Source organism: Bactrocera tryoni, chromosome 3, assembly GCF_016617805.1.
Source record: "Bactrocera tryoni isolate S06 chromosome 3, CSIRO_BtryS06_freeze2, whole genome shotgun sequence".
In the NCBI taxonomy this organism is placed as follows: Eukaryota; Metazoa; Arthropoda; class Insecta; order Diptera; family Tephritidae; genus Bactrocera; species Bactrocera tryoni.
This window is the reverse complement of record NC_052501.1, coordinates 80388191-80401960: the sequence shown is the minus strand read 5'-3', so window position 1 is coordinate 80401960 and position 13770 is coordinate 80388191. Positions and strand designations below refer to the sequence as shown.

The following is a 13770-nucleotide window of genomic DNA, read 5'->3' as shown; positions in this document are numbered from 1 at the left end:
TAATTGTTAAAATAATTAATTTTTCTTATTTTTTTCTTTTTAAAGTAATTTCACTTAAACTAATTACAATTAAATTAAACTAATTATAATTTAATTTTCATTATAGTTCCTTAAACTACACTAAAATAAATGAAATTAACGAAAAACGTATTTTATCCATTTTTTTAATAAAATTACTTCTGTTTTTTTACTTAAGTTCCAAAAAAGGATAGAAACATTTTGACTTTTAGTATACTAAAAAAATTCATTACTATAAAATTAAATCATAATTGAAATTTTTCGTTAATTATATTTAGTTAAACTATAATTTTATTTAATTTATTTTTATATTTAAATAAAAATAATAATTTTTGAAATTAAATCAAATTTTTGTTAAATATTTAATTAAATAAAAAATTTAAAAATTTTAATTTAATTTTAATTAAAATTTAATTTAAAAAATTAACATTTTTAACGAAAAAAATTAATATTGTTTTATTAAAAAAAATTAAAAAAAAAATTTATATATAAATTTATTTTCTTAAAATAAAAAATACATATTAGTCCTTTCATTATTTGCGGATATGTTTCGTTATATTTTGAAATATGCAGTGTTTGAAATTAAAGAAAAAACTGACTACATATTTTTTTTTTATTAATTTAAACTTTTTTATATCATTTTATTTTTCAATATTTTTTAATTACATAAAGTAGATAAATGGTTTATAGACTGCCTTTTTTGATATGCCATGCTTTGTTTCGTTAAATCTTTCATTGATATATAATTCATAAATAGTTTTTTAATTTATGTGGCAACGCTATAGCAATGAGGTTGAATGAAAGGTTGAAGGAAGTAAATTAATATAAAATAATTAACTTCTTAAATTGAAAAAAATATTTTCTTATTTCTAAAATTAAATTAAATTATTTATTTAAAATATATATACGAAATTAAAAATATATATTTTTATATCTTTTATATTAAAAAATATTTTTCCGCCCAAATCAAAAAAAAATATTTTCATATAGAAAATTTAAGTTCACCACAAAAATTTACTTGCTACAGCTGTTTTAGAAAAATTATATAATACATAAGGCCTTCACTCATTATTTCCCCTTCTTTATTCTTTGCTTTTCTCTTTTTACGCTTCACCGTTGCATAGCAGCTCAGCAATTTCCATTTTGACCATATTTTGCCTGGGCCAAAATGCTGTTTTATCGCATGCGACAAAACAAACGAAATCGGCTGCGCGCTATAACCAAGCATATATTCCAGTTACTGCCATTCAAAACTGTACAGATAAGTAGAACATATGCTCTTTAAGGCCAACACTTAACGGTGTCTATATTCCAAAACACCTAGCACACTCTAAACGTTATCAAAATGAAATACACTTCACTTATGGCGCATGAAAAGAAGGCGCGCCTGAAAGTATACTGCATTTTGAGCTCTTCTCCATGTTACCGCTACAAACACGCGCGTGAAATAATATTGTAATGAGAGAAATGGAAGAAATTTTATTTATTTATTTTTTGTTGTTGTTGCATTTCCTCTTTTTCGCTTCATTCAACTACTTTGCCATAGCGTTGTTATATAAATGTTCATAAATTTTTATTTTAAATTTATATTTTTTGAGATATTTTTTTTTTATTTTTAGTACAAGCTGTTCGTGCGTTGCTGTCCGTAAACATTTCAGTGTGTATGTGTGTGTGTTTGCCTAATTTGTTCTCTGTTATTTATTGTCTTCTCACTTTAAAACTCCAAAATCTCTCAATATTTTTTTATAATTTTTTTTGACTTCAAACATTTTTCAAATACACAATTATTGTCATTTCAACCTAACAACTACAATAAAATATGCAATTACGCATTCATATGTATATATAGTTCACTAGTTTGTTTAGCTGTATACATTTTTGTATCTTTTTTTAAATATAATTTTTTTTTTAATTTTTTTTGTGATTTTCTGCTTCAAAACTGACTACGACATGCGCTAATATATATTTTTCATTTTTTACACGCCTTCTTCAACATAATTATTGTCATATATATATATACTTTGTTTTTTTTTTTTGATTTTTTCCGATATTTTTTTTTTCATTCACATTCAGTTAGCGTCATTTTCCAAGGAGTTCGTAACGGGTCGACGAAAACTGCGACGGTGCAATGCTGTTATACGCGGCGGCGTGCCCCAGTGCCGTGACTTGCCGACCGCCGACGCGCCGGCTATGGAGCGCGCACGCGCCCGATAAGCGCTCTTTCCGTTGTTGTTGTCGAAGCGACTTTTCGGCCTGTTGTTTTTGTTGTTCGCGCTCGCGCTGTTGTAGTAGTGGTTGCTGGCGGTGGAGGCGTAAGCGATCGGCGGTCGATTGATCGTCGTCGGCAGCGCGTTCGTCAGCAGCATGCTGCTGGCGTCGGCGTCGGCATTGTCGGCGTTGTCATTGTTGTTGTGGTTGTGGTGGTGTAGGCGTAGTATTTATTGTTTGGGCGGCCGCGTATACCGGCAGCACCGCCCCAGTGCACCACTGGGCGGTAGGGTAGGAAACAGCGTTTACAAGCGGCCGCGATGGGTTGATGCAGTCGCTCGTGTGGGGGGTAGTACTCGACCTGTTGCACATTTGTTGGTGTTGTGAAGTAGAAAGCAAAATATGATTTAATTGTAGCTTAATGTTATTGGCTTTTGTAGTAAGCTAAGTTTTCATGTTTGAATGTCGATTACACACAGACGCCTAAATATTTACAAGCGGACAGTGAAAGCGTTTTCAATTTACACACACAGCCACAATCTAGCTACATAACAGTTATATTTTATGTAAATACATACGGACACTTACAGAGATATGAGTACACAGAAAGCTAGCTTAAGACTTATATATGAATCACAAAAAATGTTGAACTTTTTATTTTTTTAAAAATCAATTCAAGAATGAAAGTTCTGATAAACGCTAAATTAAAAAAAAATGAAAGAATTATTTTTCACATATGTATACTAAACATTCGAAACAAGTTTCGGAATTAAAATTCTTGAAACATACTAAATTAAAAAAAAATCAAAACTAAAAGTTTTTAGATATCGTAAATTGTAAGAAAAATTAAATTTTCGAAATTTCAATTTTCCTAATATTATAAAATTTCAAAATCAGTATCTTTAAATATCTTACATTTTAGGAAAAAAATTAATTTTGAAATTTTCGAGTATATCATAGATTTTAGAAAAAAATTCCCAATTCAAATTTTAAATTAAATTTGCTTAAAATCTTAAATTTTAGAATCTTTAAATACCACAAATGTAACAAAAATTAAAAAAAAAACACTTGTGTTGAAATATCTTATATTATTGAAATATTCGAAAGTTTCAAAATTAAAATTTTTAAATTATCCTACATATTAGAAAAAAAATTTAATTTTTTAAAAATTCTAAATTTTAGAATAAAATTCAAAAATGAACACCTTAAAATATCATAAGTGTTTGAAAAAGTTTTAGAAAAAAGTTTCAAAAACAAATTTTAACTGTCTTAAAAATGGGGGAAAAAATAGTTTCGAAATGTTCGAAAATTTAAATTTCGTTAAATCTTAATTTCACAATTTAATTATTTTAAATTTTAAATTTTAAAACCATTCCATAAATAAAATCTTTCAATATGCAAAATTTTAGGAAAAAATTTTTAAAATTAAAAGTTTTGAAATATCTTAAAGCTTCAAAATTGAAATATTTTAAGTCTTAGAAAACAAATTTGAGAATTTTAATTTTTGAAGTAATGGAAATTAAAAAAACAAATTCAAACAAGCACTTTTTAAAATATCACAAATTTAAAAAAAAATTTTAAGCCCAAAATTTTTAACTATTTTAAGTTTTAGGAAAATAAATCTTTTTAAATCTTCTTAAATATCCTAAATTTGACGAAAAATATGCATAACTGATATTTAAAAAAAAATTTTTAGTGTTTTAAATTTAAAATAAAAGCTTCAGAAATAAAATCTATAAATCCCCTTAAAAAAAAAAAAAATATAGAAAATTAAAAGTTTTGAAAAATGCTAAGTTTTCGTAAAAACTTGCAACAATAAAATTTTTGAAATTTCCATAAATTCGAAACTGAACTTTTTGAAATATATTAAATTTTAGAAAAAAATTTGAAAATTTTCATTTTCGAAATACTCAAAATTTTGGAAAAAAATTCCAAAATTGACTACTCATAATATCACGAATTTTTAAGTTTCAGAACTCAAATTGCTTACACATTGAAAATAAAAAACAGGTAATTTGTTGAAACATCGCAAATTTAAAAAAAATTCCAAAATTAAAATATCTTAAAAAGCAAGACCACATTTTTTTTAAGCTAAACTGTTTAAAAAAATTTCAAAATTAAAATTTTAGTAAAAATTTTAATTTTAAAATTTTTGAAAAAGATTTAAAAATTCTTAAAAAGCAAGACCAATTTTTTTTTAAATACCAAACATTAAAAAAAAAATCAAAATTAAAAGTTTAGGAAAAATTTTAGTACACAAAATTTTGATATATCCAAAATTTTTGAAAAATTTTCAAAATTAAAGTGTAGAAATAAAAAAAAAAATAAAAAAATTTTAAAAAGTTTCGGATTTAAAATTCAAAACAAAATTTCATAATTAAATTTTTTGAAATAAATTTCAAAATTAAAATTGTAAAAATATTCAAAATTTTTAAGCAAATTTTCAAAATTAAATTTATTGATACATACATATATGTATATATATGTATATGTATGTATGTATATCCAAAATTTTTGAAAAAGTCTTAGAATTCAAATTTTTTAAATTTTATTTTATATCAGTAAGACGTTTCAAAATTAAAATTTTTTGATATATTCCAAATTTTAGAAAAATTTCAAAATTATAATTATTGAAATACCCTAGTTTCGAAATTTTTCAAAAAGAAAGCACTTGTTTTGAAGTGAGTTCCCCAATTCTTGTATACAATACAATAAATTTTGAATACAATTACGAGTATTATTTTCCGAAACTGTGTAATAGAAATTGGGGGCCTAAGCCTGGCCGGAATAATATTTCTAGAATTCGATAATAGTTTCTTTGAGATTGAAAGACAAGATCTAGCGAGGTATTCAGAGCTCACTTAAGGTGGTATTATAAAAATCAGTTGAAAGTGACACGGAATGAAGGTGATTGATGTTTAGGCGAAAGAGTCATAAAATTCTGCGTTGAGCATACTTTTTTACAATGACAGCTGCTGTAGATTGAGTATGGAATTGAGAATAACAAGCATCCAAGAACAAACAATTGTAAGTCCAACCTCATGACCTTGTTAAAATATGATGTAAACTAAAGACAAAGACCACACGTATGAGCTCTATGTTATCTGATAAGAGTCTTCTTTCCCTGTGAAAAAATTATTTTCGCAAATATTGGTTCCTATAAGCTTTTAGAAGACTTAAACGCTTACTCCTACTCTATTGAAGTAATTACAAACTTTAAGTACTTTTATCTGCACGCCACAGTTACAAGGGCAAATATTTAATTATTACACAGTTAAGTTGCTATCTCAGTACACACTCATACATATTTACATAAATTTACAGGAAGCCTTGCTAGTGTGTGTGTTTGAGCACGTTTTTACACACATGACAAATATTCTGTGCGATGATTGAGTTAGTGATAATGTTAAAGGCTTTTTAATGCCTATGAGTGGATGTGCATGTGTTGGTTGCATGGTGGCTAGCAGAAGTATTTACAAGTGGTTGTGTAAGTAACCGTGTTTTTGTAGTTAACATGTTGTATATGGGTTCTGTAAAACTTAACCGTTAGGCTGTTGACTAACCAACCTGAAATTGGGCGCTTAAAACCACAAAATTGCTATAATTCAAGCACTTTAATGCACTGGAAGCGTATAATGGTAAACCCTTAAGGGCTCTAGCGACTACCAAAAAAACAATAAGAAAAGCAATAACAGTAAAACAACAAAATGTAAGCTTTAAACGAACGTTATTGCCGCATTTAATTTTACTTATTACCGTTAGCATTGTTGTTGTATACAAATAAATATATGTATATGTATGTGCGTATACTTTGCATTTAAAATTTTTATTTACATAAACCTTGATAAAGCATTTTACCCAAATACCAATCTACATATTTACACAGGTCTACGCAAATAAATTCTCATAAAAATGTTTATATAAACGAGTGTGCGAGCAGTTATGCACCTACTTATATATGTACATTTATGTAATATATAAGGCTTGCACTGCTTATTCCTACGTAGGTCTACAAGGACAAGTATTTTAAAAACAGCTTTGCAATGATTTGCCGCCCACATAAATTCTAAAAATAGACAACTACATGTGGCTATTGTGCGTAGGCTTTTAACCTACAAACACGCACATATATGTACATAAGTACATAAAAATGTTTATTGTATGTAAATACATACTTTCATGCATACGAGCACTCGTACATGTGCATGTGAATAAAAATGAGATTAGATTTCACCATATAATAAATCATTGCATTCTCTATTTCACACCATTTAAAAATCCCACAATTTCGATATAAACATTTTTCGGGATCCCGAAATATTTTCGGGATTAACAATTTTTAGTAATGCTTTTTTAAGATTTAATGCGAATCAAATTTGAGATTGTGTAACAAGTTTCGGTACCTATTAAAATTTTTTCGGGATTGTCATCAGTTATTAATACTTTTTAAAATGTAATGCGAATAAAAATGAGCCTGTGTAACGAAGATTTAGCGGTTTCTATTTCGAACCTTTTAAAAATCAATAAATTTGGCATTAAAAACTTTTCGGGATCCCGAAATTTTTTCGGGACTAACAACTGTTATTAATGCGTTTTAAAATTTATTGTGAATAATAAAAAGTCTGCGTAAAAAGTTTCGCTCCTAAAAATTTTTGGGGTTTTTCAGTTATTATTCCACTTTATGTAATATTTTGTTCCATTAAAAAAATAATCTGTATAACAAGGCTGTAGCCACATGCGTGGTCTGATATTTGTAGTAGACTCTGAAGTATGTAGTTCTTCGATAGTTTTTCAAAAACTTAAATACAGCAAAATTATGAAGAAAAGACGTTTTTTAGCAAAAATGAATAAATTTTATTAAAAACTTACGGTATTCTGAAATTTTTGCCAAATTGACATAAGTTATTAAAACTTCTTAAAATGTAATGCGAATAAAAAACAAGTCTGCAAAACTAACAAAAAAAAATCGGCAATAAAAATTTCGTAATCCCGAAACTTTTTCGGGACTGGTACCAATACCTTTTAAATCTTGTTTGAATATAAAAGAGGTATATGTAAAAATGCAATAGCTGTTATTTTTTGTCTGCGAATCTGCAAGTGTGTGTGAATTTCGAATTATGTACTAGTGTTGATACTAGTCCTTTAATAATTTTGCCAAACTTGTCTAACTTCAAAAAAAGTATTTAGTAAATTAATTTTTTACCACAAACGAGTTGATTGCATCAAATACAATTTAGTTTAATCTTTCTATGTTGAAAAAAAAATCAAATACGAATCCCGAAAATTTCGGGATTTCTTTTTATGTATTTAGTTTTATTGTAAAACAATCGCAACAGATTTCCACTCCATTTAATTTAATTTTACAATTGGAAAATGTTTAAACCGGAATCCCGAAAATTTCGGGATTTTTTAAATGTATGTAATTTTATGCAGGAAAATATCCGCAACCGATTTTTTTGAGTTAAAAAAGTAAGATGTTTAATTTAGCATACTTTTCTTCTTATCATATATTTAGGTGATCTAATATATGATAAGTGCCAGCTTTACATAAGCAAACTGTGCAGATGCGGCATTGATTGCTTTTCTAACTTATTACAATTTTCCAAAATCGGACTAAACTTGAAAGACGCTTGAAAATAAAAATCTGAAAAAATTTAACTTAAACTCATATCTTAAAAAAAATTGTGAATATCAACACACAATTACAAGCTTAAACCAACAAATTAGAGAAAAAGAAAGTACTTAAATTTCTCCAAAAAATGTTGCCACCATACTGTGCTTGCTTTGAACCTTCCACACACAAAAAAGGCTTCTGGCTACCAATATTGTATTGTATATTTGTTTGTGCTGCGACATTTCCTATAATTCAATTTTCGTTTATGGCAAGCACGCCCTCTCTTTGCTGATTCGGTAAGCAAGCTAAACTACCGGAAAATTCTCTAAACCCCTCACAGGCAGGAAGTCATTATATATAATTGAGGCGAATCGGCCAAAATGTATGCAACGCTTGAATGTGCTCAGCAGCGTGGACGGGAATCGGTTGCCAATGCAACCAAGTCACTGCCTTCAAGCCAAACGCGTGTAATTAACTGCAGCTGCAGAGCTCTCTACAAAGGAAGGCGACGAAGAATATCGGAAAATACCGTACGAAAGCGAAAGCATAAAAAATGAGTGTGAGTGAGTGGTGAAAATTGAGAGGCAAAATAAAAAAATAAAACTACAAGCTGTAGAAAATAAAATGTTGTGTGTTAGCGAAACAGGAAAAAGTCCAATAAAATAATGAAAAAACGCCCTCATTGTTAAACTTGTAGAGCAAGAGCGAGTTAAAACGCTCAAAACTTTACGGTAAAGTGACTTAGCTTGTTTGACAAATTGAAATTAAATTAAAAATGTACCAGCGAACAAGGTGTTGCGAGGAAATAAAATTAAAAAAGTAGTGACTACATACTTAGTTGAGTTTATATGCGTTTATGTGAGTGTGTGTATCAGTGTGAGTGTGCTTGAAATTGTTTGCAGTTGTGTGGGGGGTAATGTATGTAATTGGCAATTTAAGTTTTTGACAGCTGTGGGAGAGTTCTCTACAATGGAAATGAGTGTGAAGAAGCATACGAGTATACAGAGAGTAAGCAACGGATGGAAAATAGAAGAAAGCTGACGATATTTAAAATAAATATTTAGCCAAAGAGTGTGAAGCTTTTTAAACTTTTTTTTGAAATATTTTTTATCAGATATTTATAACTTTTTATTTTTTTATTTTGTTTCTTTTTTAACTTTTTTCTAAAAATCATTAAAAATTTTAAAAACATTAAAAAAAAACAAAAAAAAAATTAAAAGTTATAAAATGAAATTTAAAAGTAATTAAAAAATAAAAATATTAAAAAAATTAAAATAATTTTATAAAAATGCATACTATTTAGTCAAACATTTATACAAAATTTTTAAATTTATTTTTATTTATTTTATTTTCATTATTTTTTATCCTTCTAGGATTTTTCTTATTTTTTAATATGTTTACAAATTTTATTAAATCATTTTTTTTTTAATATTTTTAGAAAAAAAAATTTGCTATAGAACTTTTTCTTCTAAATGTAGCACTCTTCACTTCTAACTGATCTATTTTTGCCTCCTCTTCACTCATATTCCCTAAGCCCAATAACAGCTCATTGGCACAAAGTTTTCTTTTTATCACAGCTGCCTTTTTATCTATTAACCATTATTACTTCGTTGCAATTTATCTGCATTACAATCCTTTAATACGACACTACAATCACTTTACGCTTCCCACTCGTAGCCCACAGCTGAATCAATCCTGTCCAATTAAATGTCACTTTATCTCAAGCACACTATACTTTTACTATTTTCGACTGCCAATGCAGCTCTTTCGCGTGCTCAATGATAAATGACTCTTTGACAGTTATTGCTTTAATGAGTTTGAGCCAAAAACTTAATGCCATATTACTGTGAGATTTATTTCTTGGCCGACATGACAATTTTTTTGTCATAATAAAGGCAGGGAAACAGACAAAAGTAGCAAAGATATGCTAAAAGTTCGTTGGCAATATGTTGCCGCAACAAATTTGTTGCGCAACATTTTTATTTTCTCCAAAACAAAAGCCAAAAACAGACAAAAACAGCAAAGATATTCTAAAATTTAGTTAGCAACATGTTACCGCAACAAATTTGTTGCTCATCATTTTTATTTTTTGCTAAAATAAAGGCAGGGAAACAGACAAAATCAGCAGAGACTAGCTAATATTTTGTTAGCAACATGTTGCCGTAACAAATTTGTTGCGCAACATTTTTATTTTCTGCCAAAGTAAGGGGAGGCAAAATCAGCAGAGACTAGCTAATGTTTTGTTAGCAACATGTTGCCGCAACAATTTTGTTGCGCAACATTTTTATTTTCTGCCAAAGTAAGGGGAGACAAAAGCAGCAAAGATATTCTAAAATTTAGTTATCAACATGTTGCCGCAACATATTTGTTGGGCAACATTTTTATTTTCCGCAAAAGTGAAGGAGCGGAAGCAAACAAAAACAATAAAAATAGGCAAAAATTTCTTTAGCAACATGTTGCCGCAACAGATGCATTTCAAAATAATGCTTCAAATATTGCCCAAAAACGAGAAGACGTCGGGCTCTTTTTCTTACAGTGGCTAATCCATACTTCTTTCTAGCCTATGCTTCTTTAGTGAAGATTTAATTCACATTTACTTCAGATATATCAGTCAGATATACATACATACATAACTCTTGAAAATCTGCCGCCGTTATTAACTAAGTCTTGCCTACCTTTAGGCGCTTACAACGCAAAAAAGCTCAAATATGTGAAACAATGTGGACACAAATGCTTCTCTACATTCTTACGCTCAATTCTACCAAGTTTATCTTCACTTTACAACCAACTACAAAACACCAGCTCGAAGCAAGACGCAGCGAGAAATAGTTTTCGAACATTTTTTACAAAATCAATGACATTTATTGCCACATACTTGACACGCAAGCGCATAAGGAGCATGCCATTAAGACAACTACGAAGACAAAAGTGTAGAAATGTCGCACATTATTGGAAAGACATGCCAATCAAACCGTAGCAACTAGAAGACGTGCACAAACTAAGCTATGAGCACGAACACACATACATACATACTTGTGGACATATTATTTTTGAGGTTATGTTACGCTGAAATGCGCTACATACTACTAAGTACTAAGAAGACTAAGAAGAAGAAGTAGAAGATGAAGTAGAAGAAGAAGAACAAAAGTGACAGAGTGTACTAGTATGCAAACAGCGCAAGCATTTATGAAAAATTAACTCAAACGAAAATAAATTTTGAACTAAAAGGCTGCGAACAACAACAAATTTCATACTGAAAACGAAAGGAGAAAAATTGTCAAATTACGGGATGCTTCTAGAGACAGGACACAGGCGAACATAATGCGTTCATCGTTTCGGAGCAGTGCATCAGTGCAGCTACACGTTAACCGTTATATACGAGGACACAATTCAAAACGAATCACTTGCTATTACGAGTTACAATGAAATTTTGTATATACATATATATTATATATATATATATATAGATGTGTGTGTGTAGTAGTGGGTACAGTAGGTATGCATGTAGGTTCATCAGCAATTAACACACAAATTCACCGCCATTTACTCATACAAATTGCCTGGCACGTCCAGAGCGACTAAAACGGCCGCCTCCACCGCCGCCGATGCTGCCGCCTAAGCTGCCGGAGATGCTGCGCAACGAACGATAGCTGGGTAAGAAGCCCGAGCGGTAGACGGCGCCAATGTGACGCTTCTGTTGTGGCGGCCCATAAGGTGCTCCAATCGGCGGTGCGGCGGCCACATCCTGCGTGTCCTCTTGCGACAGCGCCTCCACTTCGCCGGGATCCAGGCCGCCTATAAGCGGCATAAAGTCGGGGTCAGAGCTTGATGCCGCGTTTTCGATGCCAAAGAGTTCGGGATTCCTTGAGGTATCTTTAAATGTTGATGCACAGTGGTTATGATACATAATATACAGTATATATTACAGCTTATGTGCTTATTAGCTTATACATAAATAGTTGCGTATGCGTGTTATACACTTTATATATGTTAAGATATGTCTTTATATACTTAAATATACCATTTGACTATATATAATATATATACATAAGCGCCGACTTGCAGCGCAGCTTATTTACAGTCACACTTCGCTCCTCACGCGCTTACTTCTTTTATATATGTAGTATATACAAAAATATACAAGTTATGACAGGCCGTCAGACGCACTCACCTAGAAAGCGTTTTTGTGCGCGTCCAAAGTCACCCCAGTCTAAATCGGCATAGCTGGGATACAACCAATAGTTGGGCATAAACTCAGCATAGTCCATGTCGCTGCCGAAGAGACTGGCCGGCAAGTAGACCTCATCCTCATCGCGCTTGTGCTGTATGCCATGCACGGGTGATGCCTTCAATGCGCCGATGTTACGCTTCTCAGCCGGTGCGAGCGTGGCCTGGCGTCCGTGCGAGTTGTAACGTGCTACAGCGGCCAAATTGCGCTTGCTGCCGTCGCCTTTGGTCAACAGTCCCAAGCGCGCCAATGTTGCCAGATTGCGTTTGCCATTTTGCGGCAGCTGAAAGTCACGTGCCAGTGTGCCGATGTTGCGTTTGCCGTAGATGGCGAAACCGCCACCGCGCGCCAGTGCGCCAACATAGCGCTTGTCTTCGTTTTGTGCTGTCGGTTCGGCGTCATCGGGATCGGGCAGGGAGGGCAGCTGTCCGTTCTTGGCGAGTGTTGCCAAACTGCGTTTGGGATGTAACATGCCCTGTGCGGCCAAGGCGGCCACGGAACGTTTGTCCTCGTCGATGTAGTCATAGTCCGGCACGGCAGCGTTGTAAAGCTGCTCATTGTCGTTTGGTGCGGCGGCGTCGGCGGCCTGCTGACGTTCGCGTAGCAAGTTGCGCAGTTGGCTGCGTAGCGCGGAGGCCTGCGGGTGAGAGAGAGGAGTGAAAAAATTAATACAATACTGTAGCTGCTGAAAGGCGAAGTCTAATTTCATGTTGAGAACTATTGATGTCCAATCGGCGCTTATGTAGTGTATATATTAAAAAAGAACCGAAGAAAAACAGCGAAAGGATTGCTCAAGCAGTGCTCAAGAATATCAAGTTTGATGCTATTTGGAGTTAAACTCGAAGGTTTGCTCGTCTCATTGTAGGAATCAGTTCAAAGTAATGATGTAGAATTTCAGGCCTCCGTAAGTTACTGTGGAGACGTGTGGTTTATAAAGAATCTACAGAAACGATAGCAAAAACTTTTGGTATCGTGTTTTTTTTGTAATACCGGCTGTATAAGGAACCTTTAATGACCAATTCCACTATATAACTATATCGATAATCATTCCAAATCAGTTTCTGGATGACTTGTGATTAACTAATACATGGATCTAAGCTGGAGAAAATATTTTATGTCTGTAAGATCTTCTGAAAAAGCCCCATACATCTCTCCGAGGTATAATCCAAGATGACTCTAAAGATTATACATCTAATCGTGCCGAATTATACTCAGAGCTGACAGATTTCAATTAACGGGGTGTTCTTTTGCATGGCCACCACGGGCACGCTTGCAAAAGTCCAGACGCTGAACCTTATTTTCGACGATTTCCAAGCATAAAGCGGCCGGTATTTCGTAGAAAGTTCATCAATCGTCGCTGGCTTGTTGGCATAGACCATAGACTTGACGTAGCCCCACTGCAAATAGTCTAACGGCGTCAATTCGCACAACCGAGGCGACCAATTGACTGGCCCTTTTCGTGAGATCTCACGTTCAACAAATATGGCTTTCAATAAATCGAGTGCGACATTCGCTGTGTTGCTTGTGGCGCCGTCCTTTTGGATCCACATACTGTCTAAATCCATATCATCCAATTCGGATCAAAAATATACGGTTATCATTGAGCGGTAGCGATTCCAAATCACAGTAGCGTGCCAGTCTTGATCATCACGGAATAAGTACGGTCTCAACACGCCGCTGGCTCATAAACCGCACATACCGT

General features: G+C 32.0%; 1 protein-coding gene across 1 annotated transcript in view; it reads right to left on the bottom strand.

Moving 5' to 3' along the window:
• Window positions 1-1930: 1930 nt before the first annotated feature.
• LOC120771908 overlaps window positions 1931-13770 on the bottom strand; it is a 60776-nt gene continuing 48936 nt past the window's right edge. Inside the window, 4 exon segments of the mRNA XM_040100191.1 lie at window positions 1931-2440; window positions 2443-2587; window positions 11394-11713; window positions 12012-12705. Of these exon segments, the coding sequence (XP_039956125.1) occupies window positions 2088-2440; window positions 2443-2587; window positions 11394-11713; window positions 12012-12705 (1512 nt within the window). The 3' untranslated portion in view covers window positions 1931-2087.